Raw genomic sequence first — 26,705 nt, forward strand, 5'->3', positions numbered from 1 at the left:
TGTCTCAGGGGTAATGTTTTGAGAAAGCAACTAAACAAAGCCCTTCTACGTAGTGGAGTCTTAATTGCCATGCTCAGTCTGCTACTGGATTTCGTCCATCTGTTAGTTGTGTAGAAAGCAAGAATTCCTTAATATTTACTGTGCAAGTCGGATGGGTGAATTTGTCAGATGGTTTTTTTGAATTAAAAGACTGCTTTGATTACGGCTACCTATTATGTAGACTTTCTCCACCCATCATTTTCCAGCCTGAGTAGGGAATGGCATCACAAATCCCAGATATTCCCACACTTCACAACATCTTACTGTTGATCTGCCTAATCTGTTCAGGCAGATTTCTCTCACATGCTTTCAATGTGTGAGCTGTAATGTATGATCTACTGGTGCAGATCACTTGTGTGGTAAAGCAACTGCCTACATTTGATTCTGTTAGTGTACCAGTTCTGCCAGGTGACCTGGAGCAGGAATTCCAGGACCCCTGACTACATCACAAAGGGAGTTGCACTTGCTTCATATTCTTCATGTCAGCTTGATTGCAGGGGTCATCACATGAGATGGCAAGCAGACTGAAGACTGGACAGGCTAGGGGCTAACAACGTAAGTGGCCTAACAACTATTTCCCGAGGAAGAATATTTTTCCTTCTCACAATACTAGACAGGGTTGCCACTGCTGATTCACCCTCTAAAACATGACAGGCTACAGGTATTGTGTGGTGGTGTAGCACCGCATCCTGATTCTCATGTATCAGCATGAGTAGCACGTGGCTGCAGGATTTCAGTGTGTGCTAGTAGGTGTTCACAACCAGCAGCTGACAAAACAGAGAAGGAATCTCGTGAGCAACATCTGCAGCAGATGTTAAGATTTAATATCTAACTAAAAAACAGGGTTCCTTAAGCCTTTTGTAAGAACCTCTGTTTGGACTAATAAAGCAAGCATCAGTCAGTTAAGTGCTAATTGCTCCCCCTACATGGGTTTCTTCCCCTTGTATCCAGAAGCCCCTCCTTTTACATACAGCACGGCTGCAAAATGCCTGTAGCTGCACTGTGTTGGTGGGTGCTGTGCTTCCCTTGATCTGCCCTCCCTGGTGAAACATCTTGTGTTACCAGCAGCGTGAGCTGCTGGTCTTAATCAACAAGAATGTGTGCAGCATGTGGTTGGACTCTGTCATTGCTGAACTCACATCTAGGAATTCAGTGACTGAAAATCTCTGATTGTAGTACAAAAGTCTAAGAACTTTATCCCAAGAACTTGCAGAACGTCATGCTGGTGATAGCATACACACTTGCCTTTGGCGGGTAAGTGGCAGGTCAGCCAGTGGCCCAGCTAACACTGCACCGATGGAACTGAATTTCAGTGCTTCTTCCTATTTAGTGACAGTGTGGTTCCAGGTGACATTTTTCTAGTAGTGTGCAGAGGTCATGGAAACTTCGTTATGCAACACTGTTGGGTACATAGTGGAGTGTCCCATTACTCCAAACTTTCTTCCATCTTCACCAAAGGAGCAACCACCACCCACTGGCTCGGTCCACTGGTTTCTTTGTGCTTCCATGTTCTAAATCTCTTTTCCTTTCCCAAGACTATTTTTCTTAAAATCTTACCTATAGTCTTTTAACTGGTGAGGGGAAAAGACTCCTTTTATTTTCTTCCACTTTTAGATAATATAGCACATGAACTCTTCCATTTTTTCCTCATTCAAGAAGAGGGATAAACAAGACCACTAAAACCCACAGAATCAGGCCTGTTACTCCTGTGTTACCAGTTTAAAGAATCATAGAATAGTTATGGTTGGAAAGGACCTTAAGATCATCTAGAACTCACTTTTCACTTAACTGGCCACACAGTGCTCGTACAGTCCAAGATACTAACTGGTACATCAAAACTGCAGATTTAGAAGTATTTGACTGGTTAGCTGCCTGGAATTGCTATTAGTAACCCTCTGCTGTTGAAAAGAGAACATGGATATATTACAATTTTTACACTATTCTGGAACTCTTCCATAACAATCACCATTTTAATCCTCATCACAGTTAGACGTAAGTTATTATGAAAGTATGTTTTTATACAGTAAACAACTACAAGTAACAAATATCGCAGAATCTGTATTTCTAGTTGACATGTTTGAAGTTTGCAATGTTCAGATTTCAACAAAAGCTGAAATAACACAAGATGGGGTTCTGGCTTTTGTTTTTGTTTTCAAGTATTTATCTTAATACAATGATTGCCAAACTCTTTTTGATGTGGAAACCAGGGCCATAAAGCTTCATGCGGTTGATGAATGAAGTGGGTTTAGATGGGAGAGAAGAACAACGGTTATTTGCTTATTTCTCTTCACATATTTCAAAATGCTATAACTGCCCTACAGTATTGAATTTAAACAGTGATGTATCAGATTTGTACCACACTGTAAGGGTAATAACAAATTATCTTTTTCTAGTCAAATGAGTGGCAGATTGTGACGTGTTGCATCAAAATGAGTGACATACTTGTCTGTGGAACATCATTAAGGTGATCTCCAGCAAATGGGAAACTGTTGAGGTTCATGTTCTGCTTATGAGACATTCAAGATTTTTTGTGTATAGAGGGAGTGAACAAGAGAAAAGTGGGAGGAGGCAACAAATCCTGCTGTCTAGGTTTACGAATGGGAGGAGTCTGGCAGTTGAGTTTTGTTTTGGAATACTTGAAAGTTTCACACTTGGCAGGTCTAAAACTATGTTTCTTTCCAACACAATCACGCGATCCCATCAGTTTCAGTTACATATAAAATACTGAACAGCTGCAGCACACAGCACTTCCATAACCCATGCGAAGTCCTAATTTATGTTGAGTGTATACTTTGAAAATAGTTGTCTGCTTTCATAGTAATCCCATATGAACAGGAATACAGCTTTGTTGTTACTGAGAAACAGCTTAGTTAGGCTGGTATACAAAAAATAAGCATCTCTGCATAAAAATGCAGTGTGCTATCTCATTTTATGTCTCCAGAGAAGTGCCAGCTGCCTAGCCTGCTATAAGGCATCTGGCTATTAGAAACACTCGAGTGACGTTGAAGAAGAGCATTCAGCAACTTTAAATTACAGACACTATTTCAATCCATACACTATTTTCACAGTGCTTTACAACATTTACATATAAGATTGGGTTTTTTCATGCTTATTGGGTATCTGCTTCACTCATGAGTTAAATTTATTGATTTTTCCATTTGTATGCAATACAGTTATTTCATTTTATAAATTTAGTAATGTAGAAGGGAGAGCAAGTTTTACATACAAACAATACTGTGCTCTCAGAACTACCAACAGTATATCAAGGAACTTCACAGAGGCTATTGAAACAAAGGTAGGGCATTAAAAGACTGTAAGAGATAACCATTATGCAGGGAAGTCTGTAAATACAAAACTTGGGTGAGGGAAAACAGTTTAGGGAAGAATCAGAGTATCAAACCAAACTAAATATAATACAGAATAAAATATAAATAATACAATTGAGCTCCATCTACCACATTAATTATAATCATGTAAGTTCTGTGGCAGATTTTAGTAGAGGCAGGCAAAGTATGGTCTCTGGTAACTGACATGTTTGTGTTTCCTCATGTACATTGAAAAGTGTGTGTGTACATATACATACGCTTTAAAATCTGTCAAATGCTTCATATACAAGCATCAGTATAGAGTAATTTAAAAAAAAAAAAGTTATCTTTGACTTTTTCGTATTGGGAGAAGAACCTCAATTTCACACAAATTTTGTTCTTAAAAGTAGCTGGTACACAGCAGTAAGATCAAAGAAAAATCTGTGAACCAGATACCTAGTTTTACATATTAGCTAAATATTAAACTGTCCTAGTATACTCTGTTTTCCCCCCACTGCATACCTTGGCTGTATTGAATGAATTTGTACAGGAAATGGTTATTGTTCATTCTTTTTGTAGAGTAGTACTGCTATTCGGGATTTTTTTGTAACATGATAAAAAGATAATTCTCACATTTTCCCTGTTCACTGAATGGCAGTAGAAAGCATTACATTCAAGAAACACTTATTATGGAACCTACCAGATTCTTTATGCTTGATCACCTTTTTTTGTCTTTGTTTTGTTTTTTAAATTGCAATTAAAAGTAACAAGCAATGAAGCTTTGCCAGATTATTTCCTTTCATTTTGTTTCCTTGTGCATTTGCCAGATGTGCCAGTAATTTAGGCAGTGCTGTTGCTTCTTCAAAGAACCTTAGAAAAAGATGAAAGATTTTTTAATGACAGATCAAAAGATGCAGCTTTCACCTCTCAGTGACCGTAAGTGGACTCTTTCAGTGAGGCACTTCACAGTCGACAGAACCACTTTTCTGATAATCTAGAACTACGATTATGCTTTGCATTAGTTAAACCCACCATAAGTTAGGTGTTCTAACTGCTGTTGCTTTCTTCATTTTTAAAAGAAGTACTACAGCACATATAATTTTACAGAGATCTAGAATGAGTTTATTATTTTCAGACAGTTTATCTTATATTACAGAATCCTTAGAGGTCAGCTCGAACTCCAAAACCTGGTCCTTTCGGTGGCTCAGTCAGAGAAGTAAGGCCACCAGCTGGCTCACAAGAGAAACGTCCACTCCTGAAAAATGAAAAACAATTTTTTATCCAGTGCTAGTACTGTTATCACCTCACATACTGTGTGTATCTGACTTGAGCCTGAAGCTGCTTTTTTCTTTCATTCTTTCATGACAAATAGTTTCATAACTGAAATGCAAGATAGGATGACTAGTTTTTTATTGATTTATAGTTTGGCCAGACAAAAGTGATGCTGATCCCAGTAATACCAAAGGCAGTATCTGATTACAGTGATCATATTTTTGTTAAAGATGCTTCCCTGTGTTTGGAAACCATAGTTGTTTTAAGACTGTTGTATTAAGAAAACAAAAACCAAACCCAAAACATGATGATGAAACAACAGGAATAGGTAACACACCCAAGTCAAACTAATTCCTCCATTCACGCAAACGTGTGTAGTTGGGCTAACAGAGAACAGTGGAAAATAACAGTTCAGAAATAACCCTTCCACAAACTTGCAGTCCTGAGTTTTGTCAGAAATTGAAAAGACACCAAACAAACAACATGAATTTGTTCACTCACATGAGCTAGAAAAATAAAAAGGCAACAGGTGATATCATTCAGCTATTAAGTACTAAGCCAAACAGAATTAATGTTTTCACATTTCATGCTCCTCTAGTCAGTCATCAAGAACATGCAAATTCTCTGTTCCTTCCAGTTCTTTTTGGCTTTGAAGATACCGAAGGCACTGAATACATGCCATTCTGTTCAGGATGTGAATTAGTGCTTTTTATCTGTAGGTTATGACCTCAAATCACTGGAACAGGAATCCAGTTTTTCAGAAGAATCAGCCTTCAAGTAGTTGGCCAATATTATACAAACAGAGCATACCTTGGGCCAGGTTTGGGAACTTTGCCAGCCTTCAGTTCATCAATTATGTCTTCGATATCTTTAGGTGTCAAATCTTCCTGTAAAAAAGAAAACAAAACCAAATAACTGACCAAACAGAAACAGCGACTCTCACAAGTCAGCAACTGCGCTAATTGCAGCATTCAAAATTCATCAGATTAGGGGCTCTCAGGTGTGGTGCTACATAGGCAATTTTGACTCTGTCCATTAACATGCATACTTGTTTAAAGAATTAGGAAAATTAAGAAACCTACTGTCATTTTAATGTTAAAGTTTGTTTTATATGTATTGCAGAAATTATGTTAAACCTAACAATGTTGATGCAGGTATTGTGTTTTCAGCTTCCTTGGTACCTCATTGAGCTGGATCTCTATCTACCCACTGTATCCATAGTAGTACATAATGATGTCAGCTGTGACAAAAGTAATTGTGGGTATAGTTCAAGAGTACAGTTCATAAAAATTAATCAGACTGTGATAACAATAAAATATTATAAAAGTAAGTTGGTTATGTGGGTTTTTGTTTGGGATGGTTGTTGTTGTTTTGGGTTTTTTTTTAAGCTGGATTCAGTCAATACATTAATTCCTTTGGTCTGATGGCATCTAGGTCAGGCGTAATTCAGGTCAGCCAAATTTAGAAGTCTGAAAGTTAAAAATAGTGTTAAGCCTGCCCATGCTTTCCATCAGACTGCTTTAAAGTGCTTTCGAAAGCTTATCAAATACCTATCTAAAAATCCCAGATTTATGGGTAGACTACTATCACAGAAACACATTACCCCACTTGTATAAATCAACACAGTAATGGAAAGGAAAAATACTCCAATACACTGTGCTACAGATGAAGTGTGCTAGGAGGAGGCTAAGAAACTAAAAGATGTTCTAGGTTATAAGCTGTCCTTGCCAACAGGAATTTGAAGTAACTGACCAGAACTTCAGAGTCTGAAACAAATGCAAACACAACCCAGTAAAGAAGTTTCATCTTTAAAAAGGGAATGCAGTACTTACGTAGTAATTATCATTTATTTGTACCATTGGTGCATTTACACAAGCACCTAAACATTCCACTTCTATCAGTGTGAAGAGTTTATCGGGTGTTGTTTCCCCAACTTTTATACCTAAACCAAAAAAGAATATTAGGTTCAGCAATGGTTATTGAGCAAGATTAATAAAGTACTCCAGAGACACGTCATTACTTGTGTTTTGGACTTAAAAACAGCTGCATAGTTAAGCTGTCTTAAATGAGGCCAAAATATTTCCATTCAACAAAAGATGCTAACAAACCGTGAAGTCAGTTTTCATGTACATTTTGGAGACCTTATTTATAGGTTTACAGTTACGACTTACTGAAAAATAACCATGAAATGACAATTCTAAGAAACAGAACAGCTCTACTTGGGGACATTTTCAGTAATCAATACAATAGAATGGAAAACAGAGAAAACAGCTTTCATGTGCTGATATGAAATACATTAATATGGCACTGAGTATAAAATTCCCAAATTAACCAAGATTCAAGCATTAAAATTCTTAGCTACAAATTCATAAACAACTTCCAATTTTATATACCAAGGTCTATATATTGAACAACACTGTACACTACTACAGCTACCATGACATGTTTTTGTTTTAGTGATCCAGACAAATACCTTCCCCAGAGGACAGTTCAGCCACCGTAACATTTGAGTCTGATCTCAACAAAACACTCCGTGGAAAGAAGAATGCTGAAAAGCATTTTTCCTCTACAGTTATTGGGGGAGCAGGAACAACGCACTAATGAAAGTCTTAAGAAAGGCCTGTCTCAGTATGAACTACACTATCATCTTTAATGCTTTGATTTCTCAAGCTAAGAGTTTCAGTTAAAATTAAGCTATCTTTGCAGTAACAAACTTCATCTAAATTTCATCTAAATATGCCTTTTCCAGACCACAGAATATATGAAATGCAAGATAATCAGCTATGCAGCAGCTCTTCTCACATTGGGTCTTAGGAAGGGTTAGCATAGCTTGTAATTTCATAGAAAGGGAAGAGTTGTTAGTTGCTGATCTTATCCTCACTTCTGCTCATAACTATCCAATAAGGAGGAAAAAAAAATCAGAGGCCAGGAGCATCTCTCCTGTGAAGACAGGCTGAGAGAGTTGGGCTTGTTCAGCCTGGAGGAGTCTCAGGGGAGACCTTACAGCAGCCTTCTGGTACCTAAAGGGGACCTACAAGAAATCTGGAGAGGGACTTTTCACAAGGGCATGTAGGGAGAGGACAAAGGGGAATGGCTTTACACTGAAATAGGGTAGATTTAGATTAGATATTAGGAAGAAATTCTTTACTGTGAGAGTGGTGAGGCAATGGAGCAGGCTGCCCAGCGAAGTTGTGGCTGCCCCGTCCCTGGCAGTGCAGGTTGGACAGAGCTTGGAGCAGCCTGGTCTAGTGGAAAGTGTCCCTGCCTTTGGCAGGGAGCTTGGAACTAGATCATCTTTCTGGTCCTTCCAACCCAAACTATCCTATGATTCTATCACTTTGCTGAAGTAAAAGAAAAAAAAAAAAACCAAAAAACCCCCAAATCCTCACAATTTTCATATAGTATATACCTAAAAAATCTTATTTTGCATAGAAAAAAAAAGCCATAGCATTCAGAGTCCTCTCCTATATATAGCATAGCACTTACTTTCTCAGTCCAAGAGTCACATTAGAATAATGAACTTCCTGGCAAACAGTCTTTAAAACCACTTTAAGATCAGTAAATGGCATTCCAGGCAATGGCCTTTTCTGCTCTGCTGTATTCAAATCTTTACAAATAAAGACTAAAGGCAGAATCTGAAATTTGAAGCTTTTAGCACCTCTTCTCCAATAATTTCACTCTGTATTTTCAATACTGTTGCTGTTCCCACAAGTAATTTTACTTCAACAGCATTAAACAAATGTTAAAAAAATTACAAGTATAGTGCATATCTGTGTCATACCAAGTTTCTTCTTAATGGCTTCTAAAATACTGTCAGAGTCTCGCAGCATGCACGGCGTGGTAGTGCAGACCTGAATATGGTACTTCCCAACAGGTTTGCGATTATACATTGTATAGAAGGTTGCTACTTCATACACTCTCATGGGAGGCATTTCTAATACTTCAGCAACCTGTAAGAAGGAGAAAACAAGAGTATATTGAATTCTCGCAGGGCATCAGTAAAGGCATTTCACAAACCATTACAGTAAAGTCACCTGTCCCCTGCAGGAGCAGGGAAGTAAGAAGGAGGGGATGGGTATCAATATACAGCTATATTCAAGTGCCAAGAGGAGATACCCAAGTTACTCTGGAGTCACCACACTTGAGAACAAACTCCACTGAGCCATCCATGGATTAGCACAGCGAGGAGCTCTGGTCAGTTCCCCTCCAGCATCTAGCATCATACACAAGCAGATGCAAGGAGTCAGCAGGGTTTCCAGGTTTCATTGTCAGCTCCAGCTCATACCACATTTCTGCTCTTTTGCTGTATGAGTGAACAAACTTGTACGAATCTGCCAACAGTAACCCACATAAGCCTTCTGTAAGGGAATACTTAAGGCTGGTGCTGTGGTCACCTAATTCAGACAGCAGGTCTGCCTCAGGTTCTGTGGCACACCATGGCTACTTCTGCAGATTGGCGTCACAGCTAATAAACAGGGGGTGTGGGGTGGGTAGCACGATCTCCATGGAGACAGTTCTGGTGCAAGTATCCCTGACCTCATTAACCTGGAACCCTGGCAAACTGCTCAGGTTGAGAACTGGCTCTGTTTTCAAAGGTAACTGTTTTATGTTCCAGTCTCTATTAGCAGGCAAATAACAGACCATGAAAAATATTCGTTCACTTTAATAGTATCAGTCCGAAACTTCAGAGTAAATAAACAAAAAATACTTTTCCCATTCAGTATTAATAGAGGTTTGAAGCTTTATGCTACACTGTACAAACACTAGCTGACCTAAAATGCTGTCCTCTAAATGTGCCCATAACTCCTTCGCTATTTTCTGTAATCTCACACTCCTCACTTAGTGTATCTTAACTGAGTTTAAATCTTCTCATTTTAAAACTGGTGAAATGCCAGCTTGTAACACAAAATGTAATAGATTTATTTATATAAACAGAATTTTTTATTTCTTGTTATTTGACTACTGCCATGCAACCTATTACTTTGGAACAGTGCACTTGCTTGCTTTGAAACCATTTTAATAATTGGTAAGTCTTCCAGGCATTTGCTGTGAAGTGTTATACAACCTGTATGCTCATGACATGTACCACACTAAGGCTGGTCAGTCTGCAGTCTTTACAGGCCTAAAGACTGTAAAGCACGATCCTGGTAATGTGCATAGTATCACTAACCTGTGAGGAGAAAGCCCCCATCATCCTTATCTTTCTTCTTTCCCAAACTTCAGCAGCAGACAAAAATCAAGTTTCTGTTCCAACTTCCAGGATGTGTCTGGGAAATCTAAACAGGGCTCATGTAATTTTGTTTTATCTGTAGTTTCTAGCAACGGGCTAACATTGTGTAAAAAACAGAGCCCTGAGTTTTCTGCATTAATTTTCCCTTCCATTTTTTGAAATGTAGCCTCATATGGAACTCTGACAATTCTGTGCTATGTGTAAATTCCCACATTAGTATGCTTTGATAAAGAAATGCCAGTATTCTAGTAAGATACTGAAAGAAAACAGTAAAACTGTGCTTGAAACAGAATTCAGTACTAAATACCTTGTTCATAGCTGATATGGGCAACCATCCATGCTGTCTCTGTGCCAGATCTAGTACTGCCATGACAGCTGCAGACTTGTGTCCCCCTGGGTAGTTGTTTATGATTGCTTCTATCCGCTTTTTAAAGGGAAAGAGGAGAAAAATACATCAGTACTGATCTAAAGACAGAGTCTGTGCATTTCACTGCTTTTTGTCTGCATACCTTTTGGTTTTCAGGTGTGAATTCAAATGGAGTATCTGGATTATTTTCAGGAGTATCTCTGTGCTTCAGGAGAAGAAAAAGAAAATGTGTAAAAATCAGGTTGTGAAGAAATTCAGGCCAGATTTACTGTTGTAAAATGGCTTCTCAGTAGACAGTTACAGTTGAATTCCTTGAATAGAACAGATATATTCCAGGTAAAGATTTCATAGAACTCAAAGGATTAAACTTCTCTGGGAAAGTTATCAAAAATATTGATAGCCCTTTTTTTTTTTATTTTCCCATGAGAATTCAGAAGTCTTGAAGTGACATTTTCCTATAATAAAATCTCAGTTCTGATAAAAATCCTTATTCACCAGAAAAACTTCCTGCCCAAACCTTTCATTTCTCTCTTACCTGCTCATTCTGATATCCTTGAAATACTTGTAGTTAAGTTTCATTCCAAACTTTATACAGTTTTCAAATTGAGAAATTTGCAAATTAAATGGAAAGCTTGGGGAATAATGCAAACTATACTTGAGCCTTGATGTTAAAAGCAAGTCACAACCAGCTAATAATAAAAGCTTTAAAATGATATTTAGGAGAAAGAAACCCATTCCACTCACTTGCACTTTGATCATTTTCTGAAGTAGCCCAGGGTGATGTTGCAGTTTCCATGCTGCGTTCTTGTTGAGCAGCGAAGGGTTTAATGACAAATCTTAACATTGCAAAATACTTGCATACTGAAAGGCTGTCATCAGTGCAGAACTTAAAATATGTGTGGCCCATAGCTATTCCTGAGTTTAGCAATTTTAATATGGAAATATCAAAAGGCCAAATACTTCAATTACATCTGCTGGTCTAATGAGAGATTCCCTTTGCTTATCCTGTCTATATCCTGGAGCAGAGTACTACTGCCTCTCTCAATTTGGTAGCATGCACACCTACCATGGTCCCAAGTCTAATACAAAGCCACAGTCATTATGTACTTCACCACCAAGGATGACTTCCCCCCCAAAAACAGCAATTACAGGAAGATAACTGATTCCCTTTGAACACACTAATAATTTATTAACTGTGAATTTACTGCTTATTGTGTGGTCTACTAGGTAACACAAGACAGCTTTGAGGAACACAGCTGTCACTCTTTTAGGCTGACCAAGATAAACGATTTGACTCCTCATTTGTAATGGTGGTGAGGGTTTTGTGCCAATTTTAATGAAAGTTCTCAAAAAGAGGCTGATGGAGAAAAAACTGTTTGGAAATACTGTGCAGCTTTTAAGTTTTTTTCCCCTTCTAGACCTGTCTATGTTTTAGCTGAACAGATCAAATCCATGATTCATGGTAAGTATTTCCGTAACTTAACTTTTCCTTCTCAAATCTGCATGCCTGTTCTATTTTACCTTCCATAGCCATTTGATAGTTACAATTGTACTTAACCTCAATTTCTTTTGTAAATATATTTGATTTATTGAAATCTCCCTCTTTGTCTAGAACAGCTTTTTTTCACTGTATCATCTCTAAACAGATATTTTATATGTGAAGAGGAATAATAAAGACTTTATATCCAAAGCTACAGCTGTCACACAGTCACTTCTACGCAGCAAGGCTCCAAAATACGCTGTAAAGGCTACAGCACAGGTGAACACTATTGAGATCATAGAATCATAGAATAGTTTGGGTTGGAAAGGACCTTAAGATCATCTAGTTCCAACCCCTGTGCCATGGGCAGGGACACCTCACACTAAACCATGTCACCCAAGGTTTCATCCAGCCTGGCCTTGAACACTGCCAGGGATGGAGCATTTACCACTTCTTTGGGCCTGTTCCAGTGCCTCACCATCCTCCCAGTAAAGAACTTCTTCTTATACCTAACCTGAACTTCTCCTGTTTAAGTTTAAACCCATTACCCCTTTTTTCCTATTGCTGCAATCTCTGATGAAGAGTCCCTTCCCAGCATCCTTGTAGGCCCCCTTCAGATTTTTTGTTTTCCATTTTCCTAAACGGGCTTCATCTGTTTCTGTGCTTCAGAGAGTTTGATAGTTTTCATCAAAAGTTTAGATTTCAAGGCCAACTGAGCTGTGAAGATTTTGTCAGTTGCACATTCCCTAGTCTTGATTTGTCTGATGATGCACCTCTTATTCAAGACTTGCATGAACTGGTTTACTTCCGAATGATACGGGTGCATTTCTCCCTTTTTTTTTGAGACAGATTCTGGTGAGCAAGATCAGAGTTAAGGACACAGTATTGGAGAGAATACTGTATTCGGTCACAGAGTGGTTGAGGTTGGAAGGGACCTCTGGAGGTCATCCAGGCCGAACTCTCCTGTTCAAGCACGGCCACCCACAGCTGCTTGGCCAGGGCCATGTCCAGATGGATTCTGAGTATCTCCAAGGTGGGAGACACCACAGCCTCTATGGGTAGCCTGTGACAGTCCTTAGTGACCCTCACAGTTACAAAAAAAGTGTTTCCTGATGTTCTCTGAGGCCATTGCCTCTGGTCCTGTCACTGGGCATCACTCTAAGTAGAGCCTGGATCTCTTTGCATCCTCCCTTCAGGTGTCTGAAGGCACTCCCTCCCCCAGCCTTCTCTAATAGTCACAGCTCTCTCAGCTTTTCCTCATGAATGATATGCTCATCAAAAGAAACCAATACCTTAAGGCTTCCTCCCTACACAAACTAAGTGCGAACAGCTATGTCTACCAATTACAGGTATTTGCTGAAAAGCAAGGTCAAACTTTATTCCTTTCATTTTTTTCCCAGTTCCCTTCTCATGCTCCCCAATAAATTGAAAAATGGTGGAAGTACTCTCAGACCCAAGTATTTCACTGACCATCTTCACAAGTAATTGAAACTGTTAATACACTGATTCTCTAACCTGCTGTGCAGCCCTATGACAAAGCCCACATCAGGACAGCCTATATGTTAAGGAAACTCAGCCCATCTGTTTAAAACCACAAAGCAGAAGAGCTACATTTTAGCTGTTAAGGGGCTAAGCACAGGTAGAAGTCAGAGAGGGCACGTTTAAAGAAAGGTAGGTAACTATTATAAATAAAAGTATATTTGAAATCAGGCCTTTCCTGCCCATCAGAAATGCCAGGTTTGGAACAGCTCTCTTGCATTACTATAGGCAAACAATCTACCTAGTTTTAAGCTTCACATACATACTTTTTTTGGAAGAGTGATCTGTCCATCTGTGATGGTACTAAGTTTAAGTCTCTTCTTGTCTAGTTCAGAATGAAAAGGAGTATCAGTAGTTCTCTTATTTCTATATTTTTCTGATAATGTGTAAGGAAAACAAAACTTGCATTAAAAAGGTTTGCAAAGGGATGCATAAGCATGTAAATTAGAACTGCCTTTTAATACTAGATCTTATGACAACCAGGTCCCCTTCTAGCCAGGTCCCCTGCTGTTACAAAACAAACATGCTGTATATATTTCCTGTCCTCACAGAGAGGTTTCATACACAGAAAGTGCAACAAGAACCACCAATATGCTTTGCAAAACAAAACCAAGAGACTTGTATGTATAAACTGACATACAAAGAGGGCTACCACCAGGTTAGTTACTCCCAGGTAAGTCCACTATTCCTCCACAAGCACTTTTTAACAACCTCTGACACTTTATATTAATTCCAGGAAACTGAGACTTACTTTTTTTTTTTCCTAAATGTTGTTTCTCCACCCATTCCCCCCCCCCCCCCCCCCCCAAGAAATCTGGACAGAAGAAAGTCCCGTTTTCTGATTGTATATAAACACCTAGTGTTGATTAAAATCATACATTCAGTTCAAATCAGCAGGAAGAGTTTCCCTTGAAATCTGCTGTGTTAAACAACATCTGAAACTTGCTTTAAATGTTTCCAGTTGTAATTGTTTGCCCTGACTGCACATGCACTGACATCTGTCTTCTTCCCATAGCTTTTTGCTTCACAAAGGAACAAATATGAGCCTGTTAAAAAAAAACAACCATCCCCCCCCCCCCCCCCCATAAAACACCACACACACACTTCCCCCTTCCCCCCTCCCCCTGGAACAATTTTCTGTGCTCTTCTAGCAAAAATTCTGTTGTAGAATAAAAATAAAGGAAGTCAACGATGCCATTAAATAAAGAGCTGCAAATCACAAGTAGCTAACTAGCTAACTAGAACACACCACTTCTCTACTTTCCTTCCTCTATTTTCAGGCTCCTCTCTCCAGCAAATAATTTAAACAGTTACATAAGTCTTGAAAAATACTTGGAGAATTTACAAAGCTATTTAGCTTCATGTGCCAGGCACCAACACACATTAGGATGCCAAAGACACCTTTTGCCTGTCTTCACCAACACAAACTACACTTGAAGTTTCCCGAGTTGTCAGCCTACACTGTTTCCTCTATTCCTTGAATACCAGCTCCCACTCTATAAATCATCGATGCTTGCTCAAGTTTCTGGAAAAGTATACAAAGCATGTACTGTAATCCCATTAATTTAGTTGTATGAGAAAAGCTGTAGAGGCAGTTGCAGAAAGGCAACACCACCAGCAAAAATCTGTCAAAAAATGCTGAGCACCTGCTTTCAACACAGTGGTCAATTCTCTAGTAAAGTGCTGATTCCTAGCAAGCACTGGAAAACCACCAAATTATTCAGCTGTTAAACCACAGACTAGCTAAAGCTCTAAACAGGGCAGAACGGGGCAGAATACACCTCTTGGAGATGCTTCAGGTTCTTTTCAGAAGCAGACAACACATTTGCTTTACACATTTAAATTGGAGTGCTTTTTCTTTTTTGCAATCGCTATTACTATTTTTATATATATATAGGGATGCCTCTGATAATGCCTAATAACATCAATTATTAATCCTTATGCAACATGCTATATCACATATAAAATGAACAAGAACTGCATGGTTCAACTCACACTAAGCAGGGCTAAACCTGGATCTAACAGTAATTCTGCAGCACATGTTAGAAAACAAGAAATTACACCTGCAAAAAGTTTCACGACCTCCAATTACAAATTCAACTAACGCCAATTATAAAGGGCAACAAGAACTGTTTTATAATGAAATACAGTTTAAGCAGAGTCTTATCTGCAATCACACCCAAATGCTACTAGTATCACCGTAACCACGAGTTTTCACTATACAAGGAAACAAGCACAAGGCCAAAAACTGAAAAAAAAAAAAAAACCAAACCAACAACGCTTTTAATACCCCATCATAACCATAATAAAAAGCTCTATTGAAAAAGAAAGGCTTCATTGTAAATGCCAGCAGGCTTCTATAGCAAAGTTTTGTCTATCAGAAGCTTTCAGGCAGATTAAAAAAGCATATGCCAAGTCTTACACATTCCCCTCACAGTAAGATAGAAAATGACTTACCACAAATAAGGCTCCTCCACTGGCATTGCATCCTGCTGTTCTATGTAAGTATCGGACTTGTCTTATCTACAAACAAAATAAAGCACAAAGTATTAAACAGTTAATAATTTATATACTGCTAGTGGCTGCTTTCAGAACCAGCTTGATTTCTTCTCTAAATGTAAACTATTAATACTACTATCATCATTAATAATTTAAACTAAGTCAAGAAGAGACTATTAGGAGCTTTCCTCTACTATTAGGAGCTTTCCTCTACTATTAGGAGATAAAATCTCTTAATTCACTTTGACCGTTTTAGACAACATAGAAGTAAAAGGATTTAACTTCAGGTAATACTCTGCCACAGCTTAACTGAAATGCCTCAAAGACAAATTCTCATCAAACATTTCATGAAGAATTTTCTAATTTGTTAGTTTATATCATAAGTACTTTAAATGTAAAGACTGCAGAAACTACCACTACTACAGTGGTTCTTTCTCATTGACATGCTTTTGCAGCTTTTATCTAACTGAGCAGTATGATCAGGCATATGAGGACAAATGTAAACACAAACCTGAAATATCATCAGAACACACATCTATATGCAAGTTCTGTTTAGCTATTCTCTGTACTCTCTGTCTGGATCTGTCATGCCAAAACAGATCAAGATTTCTAGATTCTGGCCAGTAATACTAATCATTCTATAACAAATTTAATTTTGTATTATTATTATTATATTGAATTCTAGATCAATTTTTGTATTTCCTAAAGTATAGCATATATATAAAAAATACATATAAAAATATATATAAATATATATATATATAAATATATAAAATAACAAGGGAAGAGAATACGATACCACCCGCCGAACGAGTTTGACCCCCACAAAGAGAGCCCATGTTCTTCGGGGTAACTCCCAGTTACCTCCCTGGGCATGACGTGCTGTGGTTATGGAATACCTCTTTGGCTAGCTTGGGTCAGGTGTCCTGTCTCTGCTTCCTCCCGGCCTCCCCTCATCCCCAGCAGAGCATGAGACTCACAAAGTCCTTGGTCAGAGTAAACATTACTTAGCAACAACTAAAAACATCGGTGTTATCAGCGCTGTTCCCAGGCTGAAAGTCAAAACTCAGCACTGCACCAGCTACTAAGAAAGAGAAAAACTGACTCCTACTGCTGAACCCAGGACAGTACCCACCCCTTATTCCATACCATTCACGTCATGCTCAGATCCCACATTTTCAATATACCATCTCTCTTACATATATATACATCCACATACACACACAGAGAGAAAGAAATCATTTCTTAGTGCATGGACCAATCCCTATAATGCTGTCAAGTCCATTCAGTCCATGATGTCAGGTTCTATCCCTTCTAACAGTCCTTCAGGGCAGGAAAGGCTGTGTGCAGTGCTGGATCATTGCCTGCTGATGCTCATCGTTCCTTCACTGCAGAACTCGTCTGGTTCTATCAAAATTCATTCTCTGTTGGGATGATGGTTGGAGGGAAGTCAGGGCCAGTTGCTGGTGACCTGAAGACATCTAGTTGATGGGCTATAAAAGTATTACACAGGAGGCAACAGCATACATTTAAGTTCACGTTTATGTTGCCAATCTAAGTCCATCTGAGCCACTTTAATCTTAGCAGCTTTATCCACTTGTTGGTTGTTCTGGTGTTCCTCAGTGGCCCGACTCTTGGGTACATAGGCATCTACATGGCGTACCTTCACCACCAGGTTCTACACCCGGGCAGCGATATCTTGCCACAGTGCAGCAGCCCAGATGGGTTTACCTCTGCATTGCCAGTTGCTCTGCTTCCATTGCTGCAATCACCCCCACAGGGCATTTGCCACCATCCATGAGTCAGTATAGAGATAAAGTACTGGCCACTTTTCTCATTCAGCGATGTCCAGGGCCAGCTGGATGGCTTTCACCTTGGCAAATTGACTCGATTCACCCTCTCCTTCAAGCAGTTTCTGCAACTTGTCATCTAGGACTCCATACGGCTGCCTTCTATCTCCGATGCTTTCGCACGATAAGGCAGGACCCATCAGTAAACAAGGCATACTGTTTTTCACTTTCTGACAGTTTGTTATATGGTGGGACCCCTTCAGCACACATCACGTCCTCCTCTGGTGACATTCCAAAATCTTTGCCCTCTGGCCAGTCCATGATGACTTCTAGAATGCCTGGACGACTGGGATTTCCTATTCGAGCTCATTGTGTAATTAGTGCAGCCCATTTACTCCATGTAGCATCAGTTGCATGATTAATGATTCTATTGTATTACAAGTCATTACCATAAAGTACAATGAGACAAGAACCTTAGCCTAAGCCCCACACTTGAAAAACACCAACACAGCAAATACCTGCTCTAAGTAAGGTACGATATACTGAAATTGTGAGATCAAGAGGAACAACTTTGAGAGCCAATAAATCAGCATTGTGATGAGTGACTATTAATCCAAAACAATGAATGCTTATCACAAATACAACTAGACACATTCCAGTCAGATCTGTCGTTATCTCAACCCCTCGTTGGGTGCCAAAAAGAACTGTTGTGGTTTAAACCGAGCCATACAGCTCGTTCACTCACTCCCCCTGCCTTTCTCCTTCTTTCCTTCCCCACCCCCCGCTCCCGGAGGGCTGGGGAGGAGAATTGAGAGAATGTAACTCCCATGGGTTGAGATAAGAACAGCCCAGTAACTAAGGTATAACACAAACCACTACTGCTACCACCAATGATAATAATGGTAAGAGAAAATAACAAGGGAAGAGAATACAATACCACCCGCCGAACGAGTTTGATACCCCCGAAGAGAGCCCATGCCCTTCCGGGTAACTCCCAGGTACCTCCCTGGGCATGATGTGCTGTGGTATGGAATACCTCTTTGGCTAGTTTGGGTCAGGTGTCCTGTCTCTGCTTCCTCCCGGCCTCCCCTCGTCCCCGGCAGAGCATGAGACTCACAAAGTCCTTGGTCAGAGTAAACATCACTTAGCAACAACTGAAAACATTGGTGTTATCAGCGCTGTTCCCATGCTGAAAGTCAAAACACAGCACTGCACCGGCTACTAAGGAGAAAAACTGCTACTGCTGAACCCAGGACACCCTCCTTAACTTATTAATTTCTGTTACTGTACAAAATCTGTGGGACTCCAAGCAGATCAGCATCAGACTAGTGAGAATATAGTCATAGGGTGAGATCTGAAACCCAAGCCTAAGTGCCAGGGAACTACAGTCCCTTCCCTTCTGTAAGAGCAACCTGATCAGCTCAATGCTTTCAGCAGCAGCTCATGTCGCTTCACCCGCAGTGTAGTTTCACACGCTGACTGCTGTCATATGATCAGTCCTACCGGGAAGCACTAGATCTACCACATAGTTATGTGTATTGTGTGCACCCATTTCCTCTTTACTCTCCACTTATGGGTCATCTGAAAGCAGCAGCTAGGAAAGCAATTCATCTGCCATTCTTTGTCAGAGGCCAAAATGAACTCTGGGATATATGGATAACTGCTAACTGCAGATCATTCCCAAATGCCACCTTTTCAAGAGACTCTCAGGCTATCATCTTTATCCACTGATATGAAATACATCAAATGAAGTGCACTGGCATGGCAATTTGAGTGCCCTCAGTGTGCCAGACAGCACATAAAATACAGGGAAAAGACTTTTAAGTAGAGCATGCAAATATAACTGAAATTCTGCAATGCTGAACGAAACATACAAATGAGAATCTGATGCTCTGGTATAAATCATACTAAAGTATGCTAAATAAATATAACACATGTATGCAATACTCCTTCAAAAGGAACTACTTTAGATGAAAAACCCTTATTCTATGCAAAGATATTGTTCTGTTTTCCAGAACCACACCTGTAATTTCAGACTCTGAAGAAGAAACAGGATGAGCCCCCGGTCTTTTGCACTGGCCTAAAGGATTTCTATTGGTGTGAAGCGCTGACCCGGGAATGAAAAACAAACGAAGGGGCTTCCTTCCAGTGGAGAGCCTGACATACAGACAAATCAGGGAGTTTACTTCCGTATGGGAAGCTTCCCGATAACCTACAATAAGCACCACGCAGTTACCGCTGCAGCCTCTTCAACCTGTCGCAGGCAGCGCCACTCTAGAGCCTGTCAGGTAACCCCGACAAGCCGCGGGGCCTTGAGGGCGAGAGCAACACCCGGCAGTGACCCCCTTCCACCACTTGGCCCGGGCCTTTCTACCCCGCGTCCGAGCCCTACCGCAGGCCCCGGCCGCCCTCCCACTGGGAGGGCAGAACCGGCCTCCCCCCAAGCCCACCCCGCCCGCCGCGGCCTCTCTTCTCCTCTCCTCTCCCGCGGCCTCCTCCAGCCGCGCCGGCGCCCTGCCCCTGCCGGCGGGGAACAGACGCGTGGCCGCCGCCACAGCAACGGCCTCCCCCTTACCGAGCGTGCGGCCGCGGCCCGCAGGGGAGCCCACAGGAACATGGCGACAGCAGAAACAACGAGCCCCCCTTCACCCCTCCCTTCCTTTCTCCTTGAGGCCTCCGCTCGCCCTCCGCGCAGCGGCAAGGAGACGCGCCCCGCGCATGCGCTAGCGACGCGCTCCTGCGCGCGCGTACCCGGTGCCGCCCGCGAGCCGGGCCCCTCAGCGCGCTCGTTGCGGCGGCTCTGGGCGGTCGGACGTTACGTTACCGGCGGCTCTGGGCTGTCGGACGTTACGTTACCGGCGTTGGGTCTGCGCTGTGCCCCGTGGCGGACAGGGGCCCGAACGAGCGGGGTCGCCGCTCGGTGACTGCGCTGCCGGGTGCCGTGGCGGCCCGCTCTGCCAGGAGAAGTTACCTGGGCTGACTCTTCTGCACTGCCAGACCCGCGCGGTTCGTTGGCTGCAGAAGCAGCCCACAGGATGAGGAAACCAAACCAACCCCAATAAAATCCTTTGGAAGCGAGGCCCTGTGGTAAATAGCGGGAAACCGCAGAAACTTGTGAGGCTTTCTGCGTCCTCCGTTTTCCTCCTTTTAGCCCAGTTTTGTTGATTGGGGGTATTGAGTGTTTTAACTCCTTGCACCTATGTTTTGACCTTCCTTGACGGGAAAAAGGAAGACTTAAAATTTGGTTGCCTTCATGGCTTCATAGCAGCCTTCCAGTATCCGAAGGGGGCCTACAAGGGTGCCAGGGAGGGACTCCTCCTCAGGGACTGTAGTGATAAGACATTGCTTTGTGCATTCTGCCTTCTACATGCGCTGACATTAAGTGCCAAAGGCCTGCCTACACAGGGCCTGGTGCAGCACCACGAAGTGCGTGCATACAATGGCTCAAAACCACTGTAAGTACCTGAGAGAGTCAGACCCTCTGGTGTCTGATTTCAGACCACTCTTTTTCCAGCGTGACCCATCAATGCGGGAAGCTGCATTCCAGAGAACAAGACTCCCTGTGTTTATTCGTTGGACAAGGGTTTGGAAATACAGCAGGTGATATACTTTGCCTGTGTCTCCAGGTGTGCAAGGACTGGTGAGAAATGGCCAGACCACCTCTTCCTGTAATCTTGCACCTTGTCCTCAGCATCCTCACAAGTATTAATTGTACCGGCTAGTAAGGGAGAGATGGAGAGTACTATTCTTTTCAGCAAATATACGCTAGACAATTATTCTTGCAACCAAATAACTATTCAGTGTGTCACTGGATTTCTTCATTAGTATGCATATTATGTCAAATAACTGCTATCAGGCTTTTGTTTTAAATGCAGTCATACTAGGGATATTTAATGACTGTTACATTACTCTCTGCCCTGAAATACAAAAATAAAGAGATTGGCATTCATTAATCTTCAATCCATTATTTATATACAGGCATTTCCTGTATATTTTCTGACATTCAACAGTAGTACCTCCAGCCACAGCATTACAATTAGACTGAAACCATTAAATTTTAATTATTTTATAATACATGCTCTAAGATTGTTATAGAAACCGTAAGTAATTTGCAGTGTAGGAACTGTGAATGTTTGCAAGCCATTTGAAGATTCTTCTGAAAACAGGTCATCTGGAGAGAGCATAAGTACTATGAAATGGTATCACAGGCTTCTTACTGCATTGACACACCTTCAATCAGCTCTGCTGTAAAAAAGAAAAGGCTGTTAAAATCTTTCTGAAACCTGAGCATTATACATTAGTATGTTCATATTGAACTAGTTCAGTGATCTATTTTAGGAAGTGTGAAAACACAGGGGACAAACAGAAGAGATCATATTAAATAATTAAGGCCTAAAAACATTGGAAAACAAAACATTCTCAGTTGCAGTCTTCACGTTGTGACTACAAAAAATGGCTTATATACCCAGGAGTGTCTGAGATTAAAAAGTGCTGCTATCTTTGTGATACATTAGATTTAATTACATGTACTACGGAGTAGAATTAGTGTGAAGTATGATCTGAGACCCAGTTCTGTCAGCAAGGTAGAGACAAAGCAGTCAGTGAACTGCCTCCTCATTTAACACACTCACCTGAGAATAGTAAACATTAGAATAGATATTTTTAGCATCATAGAACAAACACTTCCAAGAAAAGATGACTGTATAGTTAGTGTTGAGGCTGTACATGCAGCCTCTTCTGCAGAACATTTTACTTCAGAGAAATAACTAGAGAAGCATAGGGAATGGAAGGAAAAAAAGGCGCATTGGAAAAAAACAACAATCCCACAATTACTTAGCCACCAAACTGGAAGTGAACATCAGCGGATACTGCTGCAGGGGAAGGCTGCCTGGGATAATGGTGCTTACTATACCAGAGAAACCTGGAAGGTGTAGTTGTTAGAGCATCTGAAAAGACATTTATAAAGACGGAGCATGTCACTGCCACAGGTAACTGGCCATAGCTTCTGTGCAGGTGGAGAGTGGTATAGGTCCACTGAAGAAGAGGGAACTGATTTACCTCATCTGAGGACCAGGCCTACTGGTTTGTGAGACTGAAGCTTTCACATTGCATGCAGCGAATATATTTCAGTCATTTTATGATTACTTTGCTTCCATGGCTTGAGTATTAGAGATGACAGATTTGCATCACTGTTCTATAGTATGCTTGAAGCAAATGGCAGCAGTACCAGTAAATGGTGAATCATAATGAAAATAGGCTCAAGCTGTATTGTGTTCCAAATGCAGATAAAATGTTTATAGCCTCAGCATCCTTTACATAATACCCACTGAACTCAGTAAAATATTCATACATAATTTAGCCAGTTATTTTGTGTTATATCATGAAGTTTGATATATATTTAAAAGTAATCTGTGCTTAAATTCAAAGATGACTTGCTGGCATTCCTTCAGGATATAATCTGTTCTGTATACAGATGGCATTACAGATTAGCAACACATGTTTTTTCCTTTGCTGTGTACTTTTATGACACACTGCACTTTACTCAGCCTGCTGTCCTGGGTTCAGCAGCAGCAGTCATTTTTTTTCTCCTTGGTGGCGGGTGCAGCGCTGTGTTCTTGATTTTTTGGCCTGGGAACAGTGCTGATAACGCTGATGTTTTTAGTTGCTGCTCAAATGTTTGGTCTGGACAAGGACTTCCTGAGCCTCATGCTCTCCCAGGGAGGAGGGAAAGCTGGGAGGAAACAGAGACAGGACACCTGACCCAAACTAGACAAAGAGGCATTCTATACCACAGCACGTCATGGCCAGGATGTAATGGAGAGTTAACTGGAAGGGCTTGGACTGCAGGGTTGGATGAGGTATCTGTCGGTGCTTGGTTGGGGCGGGGGGGGGAGGTGAGTTATCGGTCGGCTGGTGCTGAGGTGTTGTATTCTTTCCTCTTGTTATTTCCTTTATCATTATTATTATTGGTGGTAGCAGTAGTGATTTGTGTTATACGTTACTTACTAAACTGTTCTTATCTCAATCCATGGGAGCTGCATTCTTTTTGATTCTCCTCTCTGTCCCTCCAGGAGTAGAGGGAGGGAAAGAAGGCGGGGGGGGGGGGGGGGGGGGGGGAATGAGTGAACGAGCTGTGTGGTTGGGTTTAAACCACGACACCTGCATACATATTGCTTATGTTCCTAGATGCTATTTTAGTGTTACTGAGGTCTAATGAGGAAGCCTACACAGTACTATGAAACACTCTTCCACTGAAAGAATAGGGGATAATGATAAAAAATGTCTTAGTGGTGTTTACTATTTGCACAAAGTACAATTTTATAAGACCCTTGATTAGATCTGTACTTTCTGCAAATGCAGTTGTTTCAATATGCTCTAGCAGTTTCACCATCATGTGAAAGTACATTTCATATTATGCATGAAAGTGAAAATGCAATGAAAGTTTAGAAAGAACCTTAAATTGAACTGTCCTTAATTTCTACTACTCACATTATTTAGAAATATGTAACAGTAACTCCAATGTGCTCATATGCATAGATAGTTGTGCTGTGAATGAAATAATTGTAGTTGACATATAATCAAGACTTTGTTATCCAAAGATGAAGACCTCTTTTAGAATGTGATTAGGAATTACTATGTTTATCTTACACATAGGAAAATGTGAAGCGAGTGTGCACTGAACCCCAGTTAGTTACAAGAAGTCACCGAGAACTGGAAAAGAACACAAGTCCACCAACCTACAACCCAACATCCTATTCTGTGGACCATGTTTTTCCCCTAGTCTGAGAGAAATTCAGTTCCCAGTTATGAGCCATTCATAATCCCTGATTTGCAGCATGGAAAGGGCACTAGGAATAAATCCTTCTCAATTAAACTTTTAATAAATAAAGAAGGATGAGGAGTTATGTGCATTCACACACTTAGCATTATACACTTAAATACCCTGGCTAAAAACTTGCACTCCTTCCGTGGTTAACTGAATCTCTCCTGACTATGTACAGAGCCTGAAGAGCTACTTTCCTAAGTTAGTCTCCCAAGCCAGGTACCAAGAGCTATAAGGAAGAACAGCTTCCAAATACCCTACACAATTTAATTTTAATTCATAGATTGCTTCTGTATTCAGGTTAAATATTAATTTAAGCTTAAGAATGTTTTGATGTGTAAATAAACTGCTGGAAGAGACACTGCCTCTCTCTTCAGTAAGGTCGTGAAAGGCTGCTGTGACTTCCACTGGCATATCCTGATTTTCTCATGTTAATAGTCCGTGAAGTTCAAACACCATTCAAAAAAGCGGTCAGCATCTTTTTGCAGGAGCTTTGAACTTTCTTTATTCAAAAGGGCAGCTAGAACTATAATTAGGTACAGCTAGTCTTCATTATTTAGCTCATTTATTATTTATGTCTTCCTCCCACAGTGCCTGTGAACCTCATGTCTTGTTCTGGCAGAGAAGAGGGTCTGAATGCTGCTCTACTTGGTTTCACAAGCTCCAGGCATGGTCCTTGATTTACAAGCTGGGCTTCAGTGTGCTGGCCAAATGCAAGCAGTGGTATTACAGCCTCTAGCATCCCAAGCAACCAAGTTACCAATGCACTCTCTCAACCTTTTAGGCAAGCAATCAGAGATGACCTCCCCTGTACACATTTACTACCTGCATGTATCGTAATTGTTGTCACTCCATCACTGCAGTCTCTCCCCGCCTCATGCTGGATAAAGTATGGTTTTTGGCATTTTGTGGGTTATTGTATTACTAAGTTCTGCAGGTCTTCTGGGAGGCGGAAGGAGAGGTAATGGCAATTTTCAGTGGAGATAAATGCAGGAAGGACATAATGGGATGGAGTTTTAGGCTGTTTTCTTTTAAGCTCCTAACAATCAGTGTGTCACTGTCTTTTTGCAAAGATCATGCCTGACCAGAATGGTGACAGCTTTAGTAACAACTTGCATTGCCTTGTCATACTTTTCAAGAACAAGTTTCCTCTTTTGTGCAGTACACAGCTTTCATCTCTCTAGGATGCCTTACTCCCCAAATCCTTCTGTGGACTAGCAGATGGAAAGGCAAGAATTTGAGAATAGCCTGGTCGATATTGAGGGAGTGAGGTTAAAATGGAATAGGGTAGAATTGCTAAAGTAGATTTGAAATTTCTGCAGGGCTTTTTTCGTTTTCCCCTATTGTAAAGAGAAGAAAGTTTAGGCTACAAGTTGTTTTAGAAAGAAGGCAGTGCAGAAAAGGAAATACAGTGACCTACTTAAAAAGAAATAAAATGCCTTAAACCCCTTGGGGTTGAGTTTACAAAAAAAAAAAAGAAAAAACACAACACAGTGAGTGTGTGCATGCAAGGAGGCAACATCTCCATTTCTTTCCTAGAGGGAACAAAATTTATCAGGAGTGAATTTGACTTCTGGTCAAATTATTGTTATACCATTGCTATTATGCAGTTTAAAGGGATGTTTTTACTTTGCCTAGTAAGACTAATGTGTTAGTATCTTTTGCTGACTTTCTAATGTGCTAATATCTTGTCTGAAAACAAATGCTTCACTCCCTGTCAGTTTCCCTAGGGCACAAATAAGTTTCTGCCATCCCTGTTTATTATGCTGTTTATTGTAACAGTTATACTGTATTTCAATATTTTTTTCCCTACTTGTTCCCCACCCCCCCACCCCCCCCCCCAAACTATTTCGTGGACACCGGACACCATCTTGGATGACCAGAAGCTATTTTTTATTCATCCTTTAATCATCTCTTCACCTTGGATGATCCTTCCAGGACTTAATGCTTCTGTTGGCATAGTTCTTGCTATCACCAGGTCATATTAGCCTTTCCCTTGCATCAAAGTGGGTCCCCAGGGAAGAAGTCTGTCTTAATGTAAATCAAAACATTCATGCCAAGTCAGTTATCTTCACAGCTCTATGGATGATAATTACAAGCACAGGAATTACATTTGTCTTATAGCCAAAGCTTTGAGAGTAATTAAGTGTGTTGGGAACAGACAGGCTGATTTGATACCTTTGTGGATTATTAGGATCCAGCTGTTCCATACTTTGAAACCTGTGGTGAAACAAGTCACTGCCAAGTAGACAGGAGCATCCTGGTGCACAGGTTCTGCTTACGACACAAGAGCCTCCCATGGCTGTGTCCCCTGCATACTCGTGCCTTTCTACGACTCAGCACAAAGTCTGAGTGCCAGCA

At 40.7% G+C, this 26,705-nt stretch overlaps 1 protein-coding gene and 1 long non-coding RNA gene across 2 annotated transcripts in view; one reads left to right on the forward strand and one right to left on the reverse strand.

Annotated features, from left to right (window-relative positions):
- LOC136008559 (uncharacterized) overlaps positions 1–26,705 on the forward strand; it is an 81,876-nt gene that overhangs the window by 830 nt on the left and 54,341 nt on the right. The window lies entirely within an intron of this gene.
- Positions 4,444–20,256, reverse strand: NDUFV2 (NADH:ubiquinone oxidoreductase core subunit V2). The gene is given in 9 exon segments (XM_065668006.1): positions 4,444–4,599; positions 5,427–5,503; positions 6,449–6,558; positions 8,398–8,566; positions 10,154–10,270; positions 10,356–10,418; positions 15,690–15,755; positions 20,097–20,178; positions 20,180–20,256. Coding segments are annotated over 9 exon segments (840 nt in total). The 5' UTR covers positions 20,242–20,256; the 3' UTR covers positions 4,444–4,505.

This window comes from Lathamus discolor, chromosome 2, assembly GCF_037157495.1.
Source record: "Lathamus discolor isolate bLatDis1 chromosome 2, bLatDis1.hap1, whole genome shotgun sequence".
Taxonomy (NCBI): Eukaryota; Metazoa; Chordata; class Aves; order Psittaciformes; family Psittacidae; genus Lathamus; species Lathamus discolor.